This window comes from Physeter macrocephalus, chromosome 7 (genome assembly GCF_002837175.3).
Source record: "Physeter macrocephalus isolate SW-GA chromosome 7, ASM283717v5, whole genome shotgun sequence".
NCBI lineage: Eukaryota > Metazoa > Chordata > Mammalia > Artiodactyla > Physeteridae > Physeter > Physeter macrocephalus.
Genome location: NC_041220.1, coordinates 80,305,635 through 80,328,957, shown reverse-complemented (window position 1 = coordinate 80,328,957; position 23,323 = coordinate 80,305,635). Strand labels below are relative to the sequence as shown.

Genomic DNA, 23,323 nt, shown 5'->3' with positions numbered 1-23,323 from the left:
ACAGACGAGGACCTTGGGACCTAGAGACTTTCAGACATTTGTCCATATCACACAAAGCTACTGTCAGCCAACCTAAGTCTGAGGGCTGGATCTCCTAGCTTCTGCTAGAACCTAAGCCAGACTTCTTTCTTCTTATACACTCTGTCTCTTCCTTCCTTGCACAAAATCTAAGGAGGACGTGATGAGTCTGCATACAGATTAAGACTCTACTGAGTCGGCCCTACCATCCACAGTTGACAGAGCAGGGGACAGAGAGAAAGTGAGTGTGGTGTGTGCAGGAGAAGCTATCCAATGGCTCCTGGGGGCAGTGGAGGTGGGGTTCCTTCAGAAAGCAATGGCCATGGCCAGATGAGCATTTCTGAATTGATGTGAAATGCTCTCTTCTTTACTAATCACCACTACAAATCCAACAGCTGTTTTTAATATTTTGATGCTAATTACCTGAAAGGCCATGGGGAGGAGGAAAGAGAGGAAGGCAGATTGTCTGCACAGCCCATGAACCTATCAGAGCCTCAGCCTAAAAGGTCTTAGAACAGGCTGGCTCCCATAGGCTGCTGTTCTTATCCCGCCGTGAGGTCAAGGATATGGCCCACTTTTCTCTCTTGGTGGCCGCCACACCCATTCTCTCCCTGGGCGTTCTGTCCTCCTCTCCACCCCCATGACCAGCTGTGGAGTAGCACGTGTCCCCCACTCCTTCCTCTTTCCTTGCAGCCTTCAAAGATAAGCTCACAGGCCCTGCTTATTTTAAAGAATTCACTGCTAGTCACTGTAGAGAAATAGATAACAGGCAAAGAAAATAACGAAAGACAGGGAAATTACAAAGACTACAGAATCTTTCAACATGACCATGTCACTCCCTTACTTAAAACCTTTGGGTCACTTCCCATCACCTACGGAACAAATCCCAAGCTCTTTAAGGAGGCACACAAAGTTCTCCAAGACCTTGTCTGCGTTCAAATTTCTACTCTGTACTTGCCAGCCATGTGCCCTTGAGCAAGTTACTTATTTCTTTGTGCCTCATTTTCTTCTGATGTAAAAAGGGAATAATAATATAGGGTTGTTGTGAGAATTAAATGAGTTAATATATATAAAACCATAGGTCAGTATCTGGCACATAGTAAGTGTTCAAGAAATGTAATCTATTACTATTACTATGATGATGATGAAGAACATCTCTGCAACCTGTCCATTACTCCTTGTCTTACAGTTGCTTGAAGTTCCCTCACATATGTTACCATGCTGTTAATCACCTCTATGCTAATTTGCTCAATTCCCCTGTATCTAGACAAACTTTACCCTCCGCCAAGCCTGGCTCACATCTGAGTCTTTAGAGAAGATTCTACTCAAGCAAGCCTCTTTGGGAAGCATTCTATAACCATCTTCTCATCACCACACACTGGCTCAGGTGTCTTTCTCTTTTTTTTTTTCCAAAAGATTAAGTATCAATACTTTATGATATAATGTTAATTTTTATATTAATGTAATTTACATAATATTCTTGAAATAACAGAATATAAAACTGACCAGTGCCAAGGGTTAAGGGTTGGGTGGAGGTGGAAGGGAAATGGGTGTGGGTATAAAAGGGTAATGCAAGGAATCCTTGTGGTGATGGAAAATTTCTATACCATGATTACCTCAATGCTAATATTCTGGTTGTGATATTGTACTACAGTTTTGCAAGATTTAACCACTGAAGGAATTGGGTGGAGTGTGCACAGGATCTCTCACTATTTCTCACAACTGTATATTTTTAAAAATTTTTATTTTGTATCAGAGTATAGTTGATTAACAATGATGTGTTAGTTACAGGTGTACAGCAAAGTGATTCAGTTATACCCATACAAGTATCCAGTCTTTTTCAAATTCTTTTCCCATTTAGGTTATTACAGAATATTGAGCCGAGTTCACTGTGCTGTACAGTAGGTCCTTGTTGGTTATCTATTTTAAATATAGTAGTGTGTACCTGTTAATCCCAAACTCCCAATCTATCCCTCCCCGCCCAACCCTTTCCCCCTGGTAACCATAAGTTCTCTCTCTAAGTCTGTGACAGGTATCTTCTTCTGTATTCCTATAACGTCCTAATCATACCTCCATCAAGAATATATGTGTATGCTTTAATTATCTCGAGCTGCATAACAACATATCCCAAAACTTAATGGCTTCAAACAACAGCCATTTTATTTGCTCACAATTTTATGGGTCAAGAATTTAGGTTATGTTTGGTTGGGCAGTTCTTCTGCTCCATATGGCATCAGCTGAGGTCATTCACTCAGCTGCATTCATTTAGCCACTGGACTGAATAGAAGGCCCATGAAGGGTCCACTCACATGTGTAGTGCCTCAGCAGTCCTCTCACACTCTTGCTCCATGTGGCCAGCTTGGGCTTCCTCACAGCATGGTGGTCTTCGGGTAGATTGGCTCCTTACATGGTGGCTGTCTTCCAAGAAGAAGCATTTTAAGTGGCAAAAGCCGAAGCTGTAGATCTCTTAAGGCCCAAGCTTGGAAGTTACTTCCACCACATTCTACTGGTCAAAGCTAGTGATAGGACAAGCTCAAATTCAAGAGAAGGAATAAAAAGAATGTATAGCCATTTTGAAGTCACCACGACAGGTCCCTCTCCCAATAAGATTCTGAGGTCCTTGAAGACAAAGAAAGAATTCTATTAGTCTTGGTACCCCCAGCACCTAACTGGAAGGGGTGCCTGGTATAGAGTACTTAACAAGTTGATGTGTGAACTCCCACATAAACACGGAAAGCTCTAGAAGCAGATGAGCTGGCTTAACAAAACCCTCAAGGCAGCTCCTCTGAGACCTGCCAAAGCCTCCCACCCATGACCTCTGCTTCTCGTCACAACCATCTTCAGTTCATTCCCAGCACAAGATGTGCAAGCAATGCCAAAGTCACTAATCAAGTACCAGTGTCTTTAACTGGCTTTAACACAGATAAAGGGCAGAAGTGAAAGAAGTTAGTGTAGTTGGAATAGTCTACATGCCTATCTAAATTAGAGATAAAATATGAAATGTATCTGTGTAAATATTTTCAACCCTAGTGTTATGGGGATACAGAACATCCCCAACTGAAAGGACTCTAAATTCTCCCTGTTTGGGAAAAACCCTCCCTCAAACCTCATGCAAACAGCAATAAAAATCAGCGGCTAGCCCATGAGGCTCACTCCTGAATTCCCTAAAGAAAGTCCTATTGCTTTTGCCTATGGCTCAGGGCAGAAGCCTGAGATTATAACAAGAATGCCAACCTTCCAAGACCAGGCGCCAGGGGCAGAGCCATGGGGAAGGGAGGGTATGGGGGTGAGTCAGCTCAGATCACCAGCAATTGTCTGTAGAGAGAATGTGCAGGTCTTGTCTGCAGCCAGCATGCGTACAGGCACTCAAGTTTTAATGAGAAAACCACTGGGAAGAAAACAAATACAACTTTAAATATCTGAGTAAGCAGGTCCGCTTCTCTGTTCATCTTAGTGGCCCACATCTTCTCCAACGGGATCGATCAGGTCCATTCCTAACCTGGGATTCCAAGCAGCTGGAGGTACCTGAGAGGAGCACCCACAGACAGAGCCCACCTGGCACTCAACAGAGGTAGAGAAGCAGCTCTCCTTCCCTCACTGTAGTCGGGGACAACTTGACAGAGGCCAGCCATCCTGCAGAGAATCACTTATACAAGTTAAGAGTGTTCCGGATGTATGAAAAAGTGACCCATTTAGCAACTCTCTGGAATCCCTGAGAGTGAAAAGTGTTGCCCAAGTCACCATCTTGTCTTCTTATGAGGCAACCTAGGGTGGAGAAGACAGTGTGGAGGCAGACAAAATACAGACACCTTTTCCTTTGCATCATGAACCAGGAAGAATCCTGGCAGCTTTAACATGTAGTAAGGCAGGTGAGGGAGGGGCCATGTTCCATACTCCTCAGGTTGCCATGTTCCTTTTTCAGTGCCCTTCATTTCCCTTCAGAAACAAGGTATAAAGTAAGACCCCCATGCCAAACGTCGGTGTTTCTAACCAACAGATATCTAGTGAGCACCTACAACATATCAGGTCCCATTCCAGGTTGGAGATAGCAAAAATAACCTAAGAGACAAGATGTTTGCTTTATTGGAATTTTCCAACAAGAAAATAAAACGTCAATTTCAGCTCATGATAAGTGACACGAAGAGAATAAACTAGGAGAGTGGGAAGTGTTCTCTACCTAAAGAGAATGGCTTCTTTAGGTAGAGAACACCTCTCTGAAAAGGTAACATTTGGAGCTAGGCCTTCAGTGATGACACAGAGACAACCATAATCTGGGAGAGAAGAGCCCCATCAAGAGGGAACAGCAGGGGCTTCCCTGGTGGCGCAGTGGTTGCGCGTCCACCTGCCGATGCGGGGGAACCGGGTTCGCGCCCCGATCTGGGAGGATCCCACATGCCGCGGAGCGGCTGGGCCCGTGAGCCATGGCCGCTGGGCCTGCGCGTCCAGAGCCTGTGCTCCGCAACGGGAGAGGCTACAACAGAGGGAGGCCCGCATACCACAAAAAAAAAAAAAAAAAAAAAAAGAGGGAACAGCAAGCACAGCCTTGAGACAGAAATGAGCTTGGTGTCTTTAAGGCCCAGAATGAAGGCCAATGCAAAAATAAGAAACAAAATGTGAGACAGACTACATTGTGCAGGGGCTACAACATGCAGGGCCTTGAATATCATAGTAAAGCATTTGGATTTTATTTTACTCCATATTCTGCCTAAATATTACTACTCCTGGTTCTTTAGCACTACAATACTTTATTTATCAGAGACGTGGATGCTACAAAACAGAGGTCCTCAAAATGTGGTGCCCAGACCAATAACATTGGTATCACTCTGGGAATTTATTAAAAATGCAAACCGCTGAATCAAAAATTCTGAAGGTGGGGTCCATCAATCTGTGCTTACCTCAGTAAGCCCTCCAGGTGATTCTGATGCGTGGTAGTTTGAGAACCACTGCTCCAGAGAAAATAACTTTCTAGACTGCCAAAGCTTCCTTAAGAACAACACATTGTTAAAGAAGACAAGAAAATGTGCATTATATGTTTTAGTGTGGTTCTTATCTTTAAAAAAAAAAAAAAAGGAAATAAAAACAGTATATGATCTTTTCTGGGTAATTCATGATCCTCATTGTGTGGACTCTGACATGTTCTTAGGGCCTACGAAAGCTGATAAAGCTGCTTGTTCCTATACTTATTGCCCTGAGATGACTATTCTTTGTGAGTTTTTGTGCTTGCTTTTTATAGCTGCTCTATAGCTTTCTTTGTTCTTAAGTATTGGCTTTACTTAATAATAGTAGAACAATGAAATAAGAAATCGACATACCCAAATATAAGTGCAAATTTTTATTAGATTCATAAGACATAAAATTACTTTGTCAGTTGCTATACAGTCTTCAAAATGCTTACTCTCAAATTTTGTACTTAACTTTTCTGAGACCATGGCACTGACATAAAAAACCAATGAAAAGTTTTATGTATGTTTAATTGAAGTCCTGCAGGGTGAAGACAGAGATAATGGAACAGAAATATGACTTGAAGAGGTAATAGCTGAGACTTTTCCAAAACTAATTACATGTATCAATTGACAGATTCAAGAAATCCAAAACTGAAAATAAAGTAAAACCTAGTTACTTTAAAGTAAAACTGCTAAAGATGATAAACAAAGAAAATATCTTAAAAGCAGCCAGAGGGAGAACACAGACTGCCATCAAAGGAGCAATAATTAAACTGACAGCTAATTTCTCAACAGCAGCACTGGAAGCCAAAAGACAATGGAATAACAGCTTCAAAGTGCTGGAAGAAAATAACTGCCAACTTTCACACCATTGTAAAGTCGAAAAATCCTAAGTTGAGCCATCGTAAGTCAGGAACCATGTATATACTTATAACATTATACTTATTAAATGCTCACCCTCACTAATGATCAGATAAATGCAATTAATACCTCAGTGAGATTCTACTACAAACTCACCAGAATGGCTAAAATTCAAATGACTAACAACACCACATGTTGATGAGGATAATTAGCACATACATCGTTGGTAGAAACGTAAACTGGCATGATCACTTTGAAAAAGTATTTGGTGATATGTACTAAGCAGGGATATATATGTGCACTCTGTATAACCCAGGAATTCCACTTCTAGGCTTATATTCACTAGAAATGCATATCCATCCTGGAGGAAGGATATAAGTGCCTTATGAGTCTGAGGGTACGTAGTGGGGACAAGATCTCTGAAGAGATTATAAATGTACAAGACAGTCTTTTAGTGCTTTTTCTCTGCTCCTGTGAGACTTTGAATAGAAAAGCTTTGCGACTGAATGTTTTAGAAATGTTTGGTCATCTGGGAGCCTTTAAGGTATGCATCAGTACTCTGAATATTGGACCTGAATTCAAAATCCTGCCTTTTTTCTTTTCTAGCTGTGTGAATGGGCAAATTCCTTAAATTCCTTGGGCCTCATTTATAAAATGGAAACAGTTATAAGGCTGAAATTAAAGTGCTAACTAGTGCACCTGTTAAGATACTTTTCCCTTCTGCCAAGACAGGTACAGAGAAAAGGAACTAGGATTTGCCCAAAAGTCTGGGCTTTAGGCAAGAAGGAGTCAGGGGATCTGTGAGAGTAGAACAGGTATAAGAGTAGAAAAGATATTTAAAACAATGGAATTGGGGGACAAGAGGAGATGGGTCACAAAAACAGATTAAGAAACTACATGCAGATGCTGAGAACAGAAAGGAAGGTTGGCTTCGTAGTCCTCTGAGCTACCAAACCAAGATTCTTTAAATTAACCCTGACCAGCAGTGGTCAAGTGGCTCTAGGAACGAGGAATGGAAGTGTGGTGGGACAAGAAACTAGACAAGGCATTATATAACTCCTCCTTTGTGTGCACACGCAACAGGCAAGAGTGTTTTCTTAATTTCATCTGGACTCCCATAGCACCCTTTACGTTCCTCTGTTCTAGCACATGTAAGGTGACAAATAATAAGTCGCATTTCTGTCCACTTGCCACTACACTCTGAATTTCTGAAAAATAAAGACAGGGTAGTGCTTGTCTTAGAACCCAAGCACCTAACAGAGTGACTAACATAAGAGGCTTCCAATAAATATTGAATGAATGAATAGACAAATGAAAGACTCTATGGTGTCATTTCACTTGCAAGGATCAGAGATCTGGAACTGCACGCCACCTATGAAAACTCACCAAACGGGGTGCACTGAAGCTCCTTCCCAGTCCCCTTCAGCCTCAGCCACACTTCACCACCACCAACTTCTTCCCAATCCTGCAGGGAGAAGCCTGGAGCCTGAGGGTACATTTCCTGGCTTCTTTTATTTCACCAAAAATATTCCATTAGTTGACTGATATTTACCTGAACGTTGCTTCTATTTTATTCTCCAGATCTGGCTGAGACTAGATTCTTGACAGTGACTATGACAAAACGATGTTGCCTTCCTCATGATCTGCCCCTGCCTCCATTCTTTACTTTTGGTTGAATAACTGGGGTTAGATCTCAAGGTAGTCCAAGTGGAGAAATACAGTGCCTGGTCCAGAAGAAAATGTCCTATCCTCAGAAAGAGCTGCAGGACTTGGCTAAGATGTACCAGCATACACTAGGGGGGACACATGTGGGAGCAAGTTCAAGGATGATAAACAGGAGAGGAAGGAGGGGAGCAGAATACAAAGGCGAGGGAGGGGTTGTTGACTTGGGAACCTCCTTAAAGTTAGGATGACTGTATTTCTGAATGGCTCCTTGAAGCTTGGACATGATGCCTTACAGTAAGTTACAGGGAGAGGCTGCAGTACAATGGCAGAAAATGGAAGAAGGGGTCGGAATTCTCAGGGAGACAGAAATGTTCGAACAAATTTATGTGAGATTTATGCTTCCTAGGAGGGTTCAGAGGACATTTCCCTGCTTTAGGCAATAAGGAGTATGTCAGTCAGGGGCAACTACATCTCTGAGAAGCTTAGAGATGACTGTCCCCTGTAGGCCAGGGTGAGAAGAGGTGACTCTGCCATATAATTGGGCTCCATAGTCTCCGTGGGAATGATGGGATTCCAGAATAATAAAAGCCAGAGGTCAGTGCTTAACCATCAGAGTCAAGGTGAACATAAACCACAACAAGCCCAGAGGGACAACCGGAGTGCCTCTACCCACAAGGGTTTTGATGATGGCTAATAGACCATGGTGTTCCTGGGACTGGGATAGACGATCAGCCAATAAAGGTATTACACGATTGTATAACAAGAAAAAAAAAAATCAAGAGCTATCAAGGAGAATGTTGATGTGCCCATAATCTCCAGATCTGAGTCAGTTCTCACACCCCAAACCTGGGTTCCCTTGAGAAAGGATCCTGCAGTGTCTCCCACACTAGTGAAGTTTTTAGGGATTCAATGATCTAATGCATGTCAGGATATCCCCTGCCAGATAAAGAACAAGTTATTACACTTTGGGCTTACTATGACAAAGAAAGAAATCCAATGCTTGGTAAGCCCCTTTGGGTTTTGGATAAACATAACCTATAGTAGGGAATACTGCTCCATACTGGGTGATTTCATCTGGACTCAATACTGGGTCAATACTGGGTGATTTAAGACATTCATGGTTTTGAATGGGGCCCAGAACAAGAGAGGGCTCTGAAGTAGATCCAGGCTGCCATGCAAGGTGCCCTTGGTTCATATGATCTGGCAGATCCAACAATGCCAGAGGTATCTGTGATGGATAGGGATGCTGGTAGAGTCTTTGGCAAGTCCCACTAGAAGAGCCATAGGATAGACTCCTACAGTTCCTCTGGAGCCACCTTCTGAGAAGAGAATGAACTTCTGTTTGAAAAACAGCTCCTAACAAGTTACGGGGCCATATTAGAGACTGACATTGCTCCCTCTAGCAACTGCTTCAATCATTTTTTTTTTTTTTTTACTTCTCTTTATACTTAATTTCTTGAAAAAATTATCTACATCTCCACTATCTCCACTTATTCTTTTTCCACTCTGTTTTGAAACTACTCCAAATCAGGTTTTCATCCCCACAATTCCACTAAAACTGCTTTTGTGAAACTCATCAATGACTTCCATGTTCCAAATTCAATGACTAATTTTAAGTCCTCTTTGTACTTGATTTCTCAGCAGCATCTGACCCAATTGGATATGCCCGTCTTGAAATAGCTTCTCCCCTTGTTCTCTGGGACTTTCCTCTTTCTTCCTGTCTCACTGGTTCCTCCTCATCACCTTGGCTGGTTCTTCTCATATCCCCAACCACTAATGCTGGGGTTCCCAAGGCTCAGCCCCAGGTTGCTTTCTGTTCCACCTATACTCTCTCTTCCTAGGTGACCTTATCCCATCCATAGCTTCAATTTTTTTTATGTGCTTCCCACTTCCCGATTTATCCTTCTAACCCTATCCTCCCCCCTGAACTCCAGGCTCATGTATGCAACAGTCTATTAGACTTCTCTACTAGGCATCTGATAGACTTAATTCCAAAGCCAAATTCTGGCTCCCCTATCTCCAAACCTGTTCCTCCACCAGGCTTCCCCCATCTTAGTAAACAACAGGTCTATTCCTGCAGCTGCTCCGACCCAAGACCTTGACTCATCTTTGCTTCTTTCTTTCCAGGCTCACATTCCATTCATCAGAAAATCCTGCCAGTTATTCCTTCAAAAAATTTAGAATCTGGTAAATCCTTAGTCTAAGCTACCATCATCTCTTGCTTAGATTATCAAATCCTGTTTTCATGCTTCCATCTTTGCCCTATTCAATTTATTTTAAAAGCAGCAGCCAGAAGGATCCTGTCCCACTTCTACTGAAAACCCTCTACAGGCTTCCCACCTCCTTCAGGGTAAAATCCAAAGTCCTTGCGGTGACCCACAAAGCCCCACAAGGTCTGCACCGCCTCTGCTTCCGGATTCCTCCGACCTCACTGCCTACCATTTTCCCTGAGCCCTCTCTGGACGCCCCTCTTGTCTTGGACTTGCTTCCTTCAGTCAGCCTCAGGGCTCACTCCCTCACTTCTGCTCCAACTCCACTTCCTCAGAGATACTACTCCTTTCCATCTCCTGGAGCCCTCTATATTTCTCTTCCTAGCAGGTCTCACTAGTTGGTAGATTATACAACACATTAATTTTATTGTCTGGCCCACCCCAGTAGATTGTAAGTTCTGGTAGAGCAAGAGCTTGTTTGATTTATTTGTCCTCAGCCCTTAGAACAGTGGCTGGAATAAGATAAATGTTCAATAGATTTTTGTTGAGTGCATGAATAAATAGCAAGTCTTTTGTAAATCCTAGGGTATAGGAGGGGAAATGTAGATTAAAAATGCTTAAGACCTATGTAAGCAATGGGACATTACTCAGCCATAAAAAAGAATGAAATCTTGCCGTTTGCAACAACATGGATGGACCTAGAGGGTATTGTGCTAAGTGAAATAAATCAGACAGAGAAAGACAAATATTGCATGATTTCACTTGTATGTGGAATCTAAAAAACAAAACAAAACAGATACAGACTCATAGATACAGAGAAACTGGTGGTCGCTAGAGGGAAAGGTACATCGAAATAGGTGAAAGGGATCCAGAGGTACAAACTTCCAGTTATAAAATAAACAAGTCATGGGGATGTAATATATAGCCCAGAGAATATAGTCAATAATATTGTAATAATTTTGTATGGTGACTGATGGTTACTAGACTCATCCTGGTGATCAATTTCTAAGGTATATAAATGTCAAATCACTATGTTGCGCACCTGAAACTAATATATTATATATCAACTATACTTCAATTTAAAAATTTAAAATAAAAAATAGAAGTCAAAAAATTGTTTAAAAACAAATGACTAAGACTTTTTTTTTTTTGCAGTACGCAGGCCTCTCACTGTCGTGGCCTCTCCCGTTGCGGAGCACAGGCTCCGGACGCGCAGGCTCAGCGGCCATGGCTCACGGGCCCAGCCGCTCCGCGGCATGTGGGATCTTCCCGGACCGGGGCGCGAACCCGTGTCCCCTGCATCGGCAGGCGGACTCCCAACCACTGCGCCACCAGGGAAGCCCAAGACTTTTAGAAGCTCCCAGTTTGGTACCCTTCTCCACAGCATAGGGTATATACCTTCGTAGGTCACAACAAATAGTTTTAACCAGAAAAGTGTAATCAAGCATACCAAAAACTGGTTTTATTGCTTTTGCTGGTCTGAACTTAGGGTATTAACTTGTTTTGGAGATTTGACACAGATCTATTTGCTATAGCAAATTCAGACGTAAACCCCCTAATCCACACATATTTTCTTCTCCCCTGTGAAGTCCCACATGGCCAGGTCTGGACTCACAGACAGACACCAAGAGTTTCCTAGATGCCTGAGTGCCACCATCCACGCCCCTCAAAAGTCCCCCCTACCCTGGTTCAGCCAGAACCTGAAAATACACAATTTACAATTCATTGACCTCTGATAAAAGCAAGTCACGCCCCAAGGAGAGCTGCAAACAAAAGCGTTCCTGAGCCAGATTCCTTGTTGACACTGGTCTCTGGTTACACCCCAGGCATAAAAACGGAGGAAACTCGGTCTTCAAAGCTAGTGCATCCCCACTTTTGTCTGTCCCCAGTGGAATCCCTTCCCCCACTCCATCCTCCCCATGAGGCACACTCTGGGAGTTCAGAAACACAAATGCTGCCGGGGATTTTCAGGTTACACAGGATAGATGATAGATAGATAGACAGATGATAGATAGATCGATCCAAAGTAACTTATAGGTCCCGGCTCATGTTACTTGCCTTGGCAAGGGTTTAAAGCCTTAAACAATTCCTCTCAAGTATGCCCTGCTGTGAATCCCCTTTCCTGTTCACAAACCTTTCTTGGCCCAGACCCCAGGAGTCACCTTTCAGAAGAATCTGGCCACTCCCAGCATGCCCCTCTTTCAGTCTCCTCACAAAGCAGAGACATTTCCCAAGGGGCCAGGTCCGCCCCATAGGGGCAAGGCCACAAGGCTGACATCTCACGAGTAATTACCTTGTCCCCAGAATTCCAGAGAGGCCTCTCCTCGGACCCTTCTCAGTGTCCTGGACTGTGAGTGGGGCTGGGTCAGAGGCCTGGATGAAGCACCACCCTCATTACACACCATCAGCAGATTTCACTCATCAACCCTGACTTCTGTTCTCTTGGCCTCACCAACCTTCTCAACACAGTGTCCCAGAGCCAGGGACCAGGGGTAAGATACAGTGGTACTTGTCACTCCCAATTTGGGCTGGTTTGGTCCATCTATGCTAACCGAACGAATCATTTTTACAGAAGCCCAGAAAGTGGAGGCCAACGTGCTCAAGGGCAAAGAGCCTGTTAGTGTCAGAGACGCGGGAGGAATCCCTGCCTTACAGACCCAGACCAGGTTCCTCCTGTGGCACCAGCCTCTTCACTTACATTCTTCAGAGTTTCTCTCTTCCTGTTCCTCTCTCACGTCCTACTTTTGAACCTTCCTTAGGGAGTTTTTTCTTCCAGATTTTCCATCCAAACCCAGCCCACAGGCACATCTCAGTAACTTCCCCTGTCCTACTTAAAAGAGCACAGCTCTGCTCCCCCAGCCTCCTCAGCCCACTTGTCGGGCTCAGAGCCTCCACTGTTCCCTTCTTGCCTTCATACATGTCCTACGGTAAAGAATTCTGGAGTTCTTAAAGCATGTTTATGTACCGCACCTCACTGATGATCACAAAACATCTTGGGAAGATGGGGAAGTGGGTTCTTTTCTTCATTTTCACAGGTGCCGGGGTTGAGATGCCAAGTAAGGGTCTCGTCCACAACCACCCAGTGGGTGAGTCACAGAGCCCAGGGGTAGGGGGTCTTCATTCCCCATCTCCTCTTCTAAAGGTCTTTCATGGTCCATCTCGTCTCCCTCCATGGAGTGGTTCCCAGGACACCATCCTCACCCAACATTTTCCTGTACACACATTCACTCCCCTGGACTCTGTCACCTGTCAGCTTCCAAGTTTCCAAATGTGTATATTTCTATTATTTCCTAGACATCTCCACACTTGGATGACACTTCAGGAGCCCTACGCTTCCCAAAGTACGCTTACCTCACTTACCGTAGCATGCTGTCAGCTTAAGGGTTAAGAGTCTGAAATCAGACAGACCTTATCCATGTTCCGGCTCTGCTTCTTGCCTTCAGTGTGACGTTAGTCAAGTTGTTTAACCTCTGAGAGCCTCAATCCCTTCATTTGTACATTGATAGTATGACTATTTAGCTCATGGGGCACCTGTGAAGATTAAATAAGGATATGGTGGCACATGGTAAGTACGCAGTTAAACAGTAACTAGCATCTTCATCATCATCATCAGTATCTCTTACCTGAGATGGCAGGAGTCTCCTCATTATCCTCTTGCCCCCAAGTAGGCTACACCCCATCTCCCCTCTACACCTCTACCATCACCCCCAGCATCCCACCGCATATCCAGCCTGTCTACAGGTTACCTTTCACAAATACATATGCCTAGAAGAAAAATTAAGGAAATTTTAAGGAAATGTTTGCTTCCATACAAATACAAGCAAAAGAATAAAAATTAATTCATTTTAAAACCTGAAATTTCACTGCACACTCTCCCCCTCCTCACCTCCCATCTCCCTCCCCCCCCCCAAAAAAAAATCCATTTGCAAATTCTGACCAGATTTTTCATTAAGAAACATATCACTCCCCAGATAAAAATGAAACAATCTCCCACCACACCTTCGAGAAACAGACTGGGCTCTAGCTCTATCAAGCCGCTCAATAGTCCCCAGACAGCAGGCCCTTGCTGAAGAGGTTAAGGATCTGGGCTCTGGGGTTCAGATCCCAGCTCTCCCACTCTCTAGCGTGCAGCTGTGGGCAAGCAGCATAACCTTGCTCTGCCTCAATTTTCTCTTGATTAAAATAGGGATAAAATCTGCCCCAAAACTTTCATGTAAGAATTCAATGAGATAATCCATGAAAAATAGTTGGCAGGGGGCTGCACACAATAAACTCTCAACAAGTGCTAGGCACTCTTACTATTATTAGTTTTCATATGCCTTTTCCCTTTGTCTGTGCTAATTCCACAGTATCCCATCGCCACCACTAGCTCCTCACTTCCTGTTTGTCTAGGCATCTGCAAGACACCTCCTCCGTGAAGCCCTTCTGGATTGATGCTTCTGAATTCTCTTTGTGGCAGGTACATATCCTTTTCTCTATAGCCCTTTTCACTCTGGCCTATCTGCATTTTTTTGCCTAGAGGTCTCCTTTACTCTAGGAGAGTAAATTGTAAATTGTAAATTGTGTATTTTCGTCACAAGCATCTTGAAGAAGACGAGTTTCTTGCCCATTGCAAAAGAGAAGCTGAGAAGAGAGGAAGAAGATGGTGGGGTGGAAGAGGGAAGGTGGGAAGCAATGCTGATGCCTGAGCTGTAAACTCTCCAAATTTTAATGGTTTACCTTAACCAGAGCTTATAATGTTAAAAAGCATTATATTGACCCATAGATTCTCAGTATTATCCTCCGAATAGATATTTTTAAATACTTAAGAACCCCCATTTACGTCGCATCACATCTGCCTCCAACTCCACCCCTCAGTCTAGCATCCGTTTGAGGGAGGGTGCCATTTTGGTGCCACTCTTTCCTAACATTCTCTTTTTAAATGGTTCTTGTAAAAGAAATCGTTAATTGTTTTGAATTTGTTTATCATATCTATTCTTCTTTATCCAAAGATCCTGGTCTAACAGCAAGCTGCTTTGCCTTGGAAGAATATGCTGTGCAGGGGGACGAACCACAGAAGCCAAGGCTGAGAGAGCCGTAAATGCACAAACCTGCACTTAGCCTCTGCGAGACTCATAACACACACAACAGAAATTCTGGCCCCAAAGACCAAGACATTTTATTTGCCATTATATATGTTCTTTCCAGGAATTAAATGCCTCATGGCAAATGAGAAAGAAATAGTTTTCCCACATCACCATCTTCTCCTCTCAACATCTCCACCAAATTCATACTTTCCACGTATCTATTAAAAATTGGGGCTATGGGGACTTCCCTGGTGGTCCAGTGGTTGAGAATCTGCCTTTCAGTGCGGGGGACATGGGTTCGACCCCTGGTCAGAGCACTAAGATCCCACATGCAACTAAGCCTGTGCTCTGCAACTACTGAGCCCCGCACTCTGGAGCCCGTGCACCACAACTAGAAAGAAGCCCACACGTTGCAACGAAGAGTCCGCTTGCCACAATGAAAGCTCCTGCATGCCACAACGAAGATCCTGCGTGCCACAACTAAGACCCAATGCAGCCAAAATAATTAATTAATTTTTTTTAATGTTCATTTAAAAAAAATTGGGGCTATAGTTTATACAAACAGCCCAAAGCAAATGAGGAAAACTCAACATCTCCTGGAAATGATACTTCTGCATTTTACAAAAAAATAAATACATCTCATATCCTCTTTTGTTTGTCATGGCACCAAAGAAAGAGAGAGAGAGACAAAGTCTAGATTCTGTTCATTTCAATCTGGAATGCAAATGATAGACACCAGCCTTCCCATCTCACAATGAATGCCTTGGAGAATGGTGATGTGCCAGGGGTGGGGGAAGAGCTGTTTTTAAAGAACCAAAGCAAAATTGCAGAAACTGGAACGCCCAAATGTTTGCAGTGTCTAAACTGGCCGAGAAACCGGTGTGAAAGCCCACAGCCCAAGCTTGCAGGTACCTGAGTGGCCCGGAAGAAAGAGCTCTCTGGGCTGAATACTGTGAACTGTAGGTACAGGTTACAGATGGGAGGTTTGGCTCTGGGAACATGCCAAGTACATAACAAAACTCAATTGAAGGGAGCCAAGTGTAAGATCATAACCCAAACTTGAATACAGGAGGCAGCAAATTCCATAGGATTTAGGTATAAAAGGAGAATTGTCATATTTTTCCTTAAGAGTTAATTTAAATACTGAGTAGGAGAAGGTAGCAGCACCATATTTACTTTTCACTGAGTACATTTTCATGATAGAGTCAGCCCTACAGAAACAAAATTCTTCTGCATGTCATTTAGTTCTCCAAGCATTATATCCGAATCAGTCCTAGCTGCATCAAAATAAAAACAGATTAACTTTGTTTAAAGAATGTTTATAGAAACTTGTATATTTAAAGTCCAAGTGTAAAATGAAGCAGCCAGGAATATCCTAACACTAAAACAACACAATTCTAACTTAGATCACAGTTTTGCCTATTTTAATCTCCAGATTGACTTATACTGGTGGAATGGATTGGGAAAGATGAGAAATGAATGAATATATTTTAAAAAATATTATCTCATTTAAAAATGAATATTTTTTTAAGCCTTTACAAAATGCGAGGCACTGTTGAGACTCCTTACAAACATCTCTGATCCTTACAACAGTCCTGATAGGTATTATTATTCCTATCTTACTGATGAGGATACTGAAGCTCAGAGAAGCTAAGTAACCTACCCAAGATCACACAGCCAGTGAATGGCAATGACAAAATTCAAATTTTTATACTTAGGATTTTTCCTTGCCACATTTAATAAGAGCCTTTATATATATCACTGGGTATTACAGAGAGTATGATGCAGACGTTGGTATTAATGAAACTTCTTAAAGTGAGGTGATTTTGGATCAGATTTTACTACTCATTAGAGAAGAATTTCTGGGAAGGTGTTTATGTTTTTTTTGTTGTTTTTTTTTTTTTGCGGTACACGGGCCTCTCACTGTTGTGGCCTCTCCCGTTGCGGGGCACAGGCTCCGGACGCGCAGGCCCAGCGGCCATGGCTCACGGGCCCAGCCGCTCCGCGGCATGTGGGATCCTCCCGGACCGGGGCACGAACCCGTATCCCCTGCATCGGCAGGCGGACTCTCAACCACTGTGCCACCAGGGAAGCCCCTGTATTGTATTTTTTAATGTGTCAAAATTTGAACTTGGGATTTATACTCCAATTTGCAATACTTTAAAAATATTATCTCCTCTTATTTAGAGATATTTTCACGTTTTCTTTTTTTATTTTTATCTTTTGACCTAGTTCTGGAATTATAAGTGAAAAGAGAAATCCTAATTTAGCATGTTCTCTGCACTTCCAATTTTTTTAGCCATTACTAGTAGCTCCTATATACACAAACACGTGAGAAATCTCTAAAGTAAATTTTCAGTTTTGAAAAAAACAGCTCATCACATCAAAGAAAAGTAGGCACTGGAAGACACTTTCTAAAAAACAGTATTAATATATAATTATTTTAGGAGAAATTATGACTCTGTTAACACCCCCCCCCAAATTAAATGACCTAATCAGATCACTTAGAGAAATAAGTGCTTTTCCCTGCCCTACCCTAAGCTCATATTGCTATTTAACCTGCTTTTAAACAAACAAGAATTTTTAAACACTTTCTATCCTTTAAACAAATGTTCTTTGCTTGGCTAAATGACAATGTTCCAGAAATGCCTACCACAGAAGCATAAAAAACCCTTGGCAACATTCCAGAAGAAATTCACCCTGCATAATGTGTTCCAGCAAACGCTCAATAGCTTTTTTGGTGAACCTGCTAGTTCTGTGTGCACTTGAACAGGATCTGAAAAGAACAAAAGAAAAAACTGATAGACATTTTCCTTTTTGTTAGTCTGGTGAAGTAGCCCTCAGCTCAAACGAGCAAACTTTCCACACTTGGAAAAATGAAGGCCTGTATGGCTAACCTAAACCCGGCCCTGGGCTCTGATGTAAATTTTGTTTTACTACCTTTGATTCCCTGAAATTCAAGTATGATTATATTGTCTGTCTTTTTATCTAATAAAATGTGCATTAGCATTTGGTTCTCTTTGGAGTGTAGTATTTGTTTATATGAATGTATTCTTTCAAATGATTAGTAGTGCTGTCATAATGAGAATGCTTTAGATTAGACATAAACTCTCGCTATAATATTAAAAAGAGGGAGACTAGAGGGACAAACCTCTTCAGAACATTTCAGAAGTGTGTTTATAATTGGCTAAGGCTATCAACTTCTCCAGATACTTATGAGAATTTCACCAAGTGCAAAAACTTAAAGATGAAATCATTTCCCTTTTATAAAGTGAAATAGATGCAAGTTTCAATATTTTATGCCCCTTTGCAACTTTTCCTTGGGGTGAACATTTCCTACTTAAAAAATAAAATGGTTGGACATTTTACAGTCTATGAAACTATAACGATACATTTGACCCCAATTCTCTTTGAACATGGGGGGAGGCAGTGTTGGGCTGGGCTGACACAGTGTGTACTGAAAGCCCGTTTGACCTTAAAAGCCCTGATGGGTGGGGCGGAGGATGATTGGAAAGGTGAAATTTTCTCCATTTGATGTTCTAGGACACATGCATAGAGCTGAAACTCAACCCATTTTGCAGGTGAGACCTATAGATACAAATGCCAGGCCTGGGGGAAAACTCGAACCCTGGGGAAGGATCGAAGGCACTAGAGCTTGCCTTCACACGCCTCCCACTATCATTCCATCAGCCTGCTTCACGCAGAGCCTTTCTCTGGTTCCCTGGGGCCACTTGGAGGAGTGCAGCAGGAAGACCATTGGCCCAGGATTTAAAATATAGACTTGTGATGTTATCACAGAGATACCCCGATAGGATTGAAGAGAAAGGACTCATTGAACAACTTTAATGGCTAAATATAAACATTTTAAATGTACTGTGCTGATTGTAACATTCTTCTGGCATTTCTTCATTTATTACTGTGCTGGAAGCCTCAAAATAATGGAAGAGACCCAGCTCTCGGGACCTCTGAGAGGCCCTGGCTACCAGGAAGTCATGTGGTATTTTAAGAGAAGGCAAGATATTTACAAAACCCTCAACTGCTTTCTGCAGAAGAAAGCTGGGCCTCTAGACTCCCAGTCAGCAGAGTAAATTACGAAATGCAAAATCAGCACAAAACAGATGGAAACTAAAGAGATTTTTGACTGACATCCTTATCCTGATCTCCTCTCCATCCTCAAAAAGTAACCACGATTATGAGTCAAGGTGTTTCCTTCCAAATCTTTAAAAAGAAATACACACACACACACACACACACACACACACACACACACAATGATGTTATTTTATGTGTTTTTTTAAATATGTGGTATAATGCTATACATATCTTAAAAATTGCTTTATTTATTTAATAGTATTTTGAAACTTATCCATGTGGCTTCATATAGATTTATTTCAATACTTTGGGCTGCTGAATAGTACTCCATTGTTCGAAACCACCACTTTTATTTACCCATTTCCCTATTGAAGTACTTTCAGTATTTGTCTGTTGCTGATCCGATGCATTCTTCCAGCCTACTTAAGCCTTCCCTTCTCAGAAGTCTGACTGTACTTTATTCTCCTTAGTTTGTTCCATGTATGTGAGGTCTGTCTCCCAGACTAGAAAGTAAATTTCTAGAGAGCAACTTCTATGGCCAGCATCTAATAGAATCATTGCATCTATGTAATAATTTCATAAATGATAAACTTTGGCCTTTTGAGTCTCTCAGAAAGCTTAATAGGAGCTTTGGACTCACAGAGGCTCAACAAATTCTATTTATTTATTTCCACTTGTTCTTAAAACAGAAATTCTGTATTTTCAAAACAGGTTCAGCTAAAATTCACTTCCTTTCCTAATCTATATTTGTGGTGATCAACATCTCCTTAAGATGTTCCAAATCCTAACACTGGTGATAAAGGTTGCATCTTTTAAAGATGAGAGTGTGTGTGTGTGTGTACGCGCATGTGAGAGAGCAGAGAGGAGCTGAAGGGGAAGGGGGAGGGGGTAGGAGGAGGAGGGGTAGGAGGGGGAGGGCAAGGAAGAAAAGAAGGAAGAGACTGAAAGGATCCCAAACCAACCTTGGGGCGTGGCCCTGTGGCCCCTGCTGGCCTGGAGGCAAAGCCAGGCACAAAGGACTGATTCTCTTTGCAAATGAAATCTGGATAACAAGCACTTTTCCTTCTTTTTCTTTAAAAATCTTACCCTGCCACTTTTACTTTACACTTTTAACTTGCTGTTGTCAAAATCAGTTTTCATTTCTTTCTCTGGAAACTCTATTCTCTGACTCTTTAGTCTTCCTAAAGAAAAATTTTTTAAATTGTTTTTAATTGTTAATACTCTTTCTAGGGACAATGAAGAAAGTGCAGTCTTCACATCCACTCACCAGAAACCCTCCAGACCATTCATCCAGACTCCAGATCATGTCATGAAGAGCTGCTTGGAAACTGTGAAAACCTTGCCAAAGAGACTCACCCATTGCATTGTTTGTTAGAGGAAAGGAGAAGGTGCCTACCTATTAGAGCTCTGGAAGCAATATGTATTTGGGGATCTCTCTGTGTTTGTGTTAGATCATTTTTTCATCTTGTGGAGTCATTTTAATTCTTTCCTAGTCTAAGACACATTCGGCAGCAGTTTTTGGCTTTTTTGAGTCTGATCCCTTTGCTCTGGCCAGGGTCCCCCCGCCTCCCAAAATGCACATACACTTATATACATGCAATTTTGCAAAGAATTTCAAGGACTTCAAAAATCCCCTGAGACTCCGAGGAGTCCAGGTTAAAAAGATCTAAAGTAAGGAGAAGTTGCCAAGAATCCAGATGTTGGCAGAAACAATAAAAGTGACACGCAGTATATGCAAGATAGTAGCTACAAAATAAAAGCAATCTCCATATTTGGGTTTTGGAGCATATTTGGGTTTGATCCTGAGTTGGTCTTTTCAGACACGCCCATATCCATTATGGATAGCAAGAGGAACAATATGTCATCAATGTGCCACCATCTTTGAATACAAAGAATGACTGCATCTGGAAGATAACATGCTGGACAAGGCACAAGACAATACTGATCATGAGGAGATTGTCTCATTGAAAATATCTACACCTGTAGCAAGTGCTAGAAAAAAAGTGAATAAATGATCTTGCCCATCAGTGCCCTTCACCTCAGTTTCTTATCACACCCTTGGCATCATTTCTTTCAGTAGCTACTCTATCCTCAAGATCATTCTTAGTCCTATTTCAACTTCAGAGACTTCTTCACATGCCATCTTCCTTAGATCGAATCTATTCCAAACCCTTAGCTATTCCCCAAACCATATACTCATAAGATCACTGTCATCAGAATAACTTTAACCATTTACAGAGTGATTCCTCTGTGTCATCTATGCATGTAGCACTACAAATATGCTATGTGTGTGTATTAAATCCGTACAATAACTCTGCTAGGTAGATTGTAGTATTTCCATTTAAAGATGAGAGACTTAAGGCTCAAAGAGAAGTGACTTGCTAAAGGTTGCAGAGCAAGGAACTGGCAGAACTGGGTTTATCCTTAATTCCATTTGACTGCAAACTCTATCTCAGTCTTGTTGGCTGGTGCCACCATCCCATTCTTCCAGAAATTTCTTAAAATTACAGAATTCTCAGTTTAGATGGGTTCTCAGCCTTCTTTGGCTCATAGAAAATTTGAGCAGAAAAAGATGTTAGAGGCAATCTTGTCTGACCTTCACACTTTACAAATAAGGAAACTGACAGTCACCTAGGATGGGTTACTGGTCCAACCATGACCTTCCCTTTTCTAGTTCTCAAGGAGGCAGGAACCACATCCTTTGGGAAGTAATTTCATGCCTCTCCTAGCATAGCTCTAAGTGCAACAAAAGTCTGTATGTGGACATCTGATGACCATTCCAAAAGGAGCAGAAACTCAAGCCCAGAACACCTAAAAGAACAGAAAAAAGGAGGGCCAGGGTCAGATGGCATCTACCTCAAAGGGAGTAGAACAATCCAAGTGTGCCCCTTCCCACTCCCCCCCAGAGGAAGCCAAGGATATTGCCTGGTCCTTGAAGCTAGTGTAGCCATGAAAACAAGACACATAAAACCACAGCAAAGGGGGCCCCCAAAACCAACACCTGCATCCCAAAGCCACTTCTACAAATAGCAGTGACCTGCAGCCCAATTAAGGAGATAATTTCAAAGCCCTTCTCTTTAAGTCTGTAGTAGCTGGAATGAGCAGGGAGAAGACAAGTCAGTGCTTGAAAGCTTGCCTTTAGGTTTGTTATCAAGAATAACAAGTGATTGCCATATTTCAAATGTGTTTAAAAGTCCTGAATCACATAACTATCCTGCCTTGCATTGTCCTTGAAAAGGCAAAAATAGAAACGGAAGAAATTATCTAAGGACAGTAAAGCAGGGAAACAGAGATTAGGCAGGGGTGTGGGCTGCAATTCATTATTACCGATGCTTATAAACACTTACTGTATGATGGTAGTTGACAAGACCTGTTAAGAACAGAGTAATAAACATGGTTCCAATCTCTCTCCTGGAGAGAGAAATAATAATAGGCCAAGAGAATAAAGAGTGTAACTGTTTAATAGGCATTTTTATTTTCTAAAGAAGGCAGTTTAGGTGACCCTAATGCTTTTAACATTCATTTTTGTCACTTTATTATATCGTTAGGTTACACCAAAAACACAAAATGCTTTATTTAATATATCACATGAAACAAGAGAGGACACACTGGGTTGGGTCAATGACCAAGGCTTGCCTGAATTAGCTTTATTGATTCATTTAACGTGTCCAAGCTTCCCTGGGCTATTTTGTAAATAAGTATGATTAAATACAAGGGGCTACATAAATACTCAATGTAAATATACACACACACATTCACACATATATATGTTGCATATATGGTGACCATTTGCTACATCCAGGTACTAAACCTGCTGACCAGCTAAATAAATTAGTTTGCTGGGCTCTCAAAGTATAAATCCTGAGCCCTCGCAGGGCACAGGCACTGTTTGCTCAATCCGTAAACACATAATTATTGAACTTGCCTTCTAAAGTAACACCACACCCTGGATATGATGCAAAACCCAGCATTACAAGATAAGCTCTGTCTCAAGTTTCTGCTCGTTGTAGTGTCTGAAGTATTTGCTCATATGCTCAGGGACCGAAGCAGAAGCAAACAGTCAGGCCAGTATTATAGGGACACCTGTGTTACAAAATTGAGTTTATTGTGAAAGCAATGAATGAAGTTCAGCAGGACTCCTGTAAGAATGCAGATTTATCCCGCATCACGTTGGTCAAACAGGACTTCAACCTTATCGCCGGCCTCCCTCAGCTGCCCAGGGCAGTCCACTCCCCTGGGGTGTCAGATCCAACCTCCAAGTCCCGGCTGCCACACCTCACCTCCTGCTTGTCTTCTGCCTGCGCCCTCATGCAGCTCAGTTAGCCAGGCCTGCGCTCAGATCTCCAATGAGGGCTCTGCACGGTGCTCTGAACCTGCCGGGACTCATGACTCTCTTTACCTTTAAAACTCTACAAAAGGGCTTCCCTGGTGGTGCAGTGGTTGAGAGTCCGCCTGCCGATGCAGGGGA

General features: G+C 42.3%; 1 protein-coding gene across 1 annotated transcript in view; it reads right to left on the bottom strand.

The window, feature by feature from the left end:
• Window positions 1-13,202: 13,202 nt before the first annotated feature.
• LOC114486595 (putative uncharacterized protein FLJ13197) overlaps window positions 13,203-23,323 on the bottom strand; it is a 46,399-nt gene continuing 36,278 nt past the window's right edge. The window contains exon 2 of the mRNA XM_055086101.1: window positions 13,203-13,228. Within this exon, the coding sequence (XP_054942076.1) occupies window positions 13,218-13,228 (11 nt within the window). The 3' untranslated portion in view covers window positions 13,203-13,217. The remainder of the gene's footprint in view (window positions 13,229-23,323) is intronic.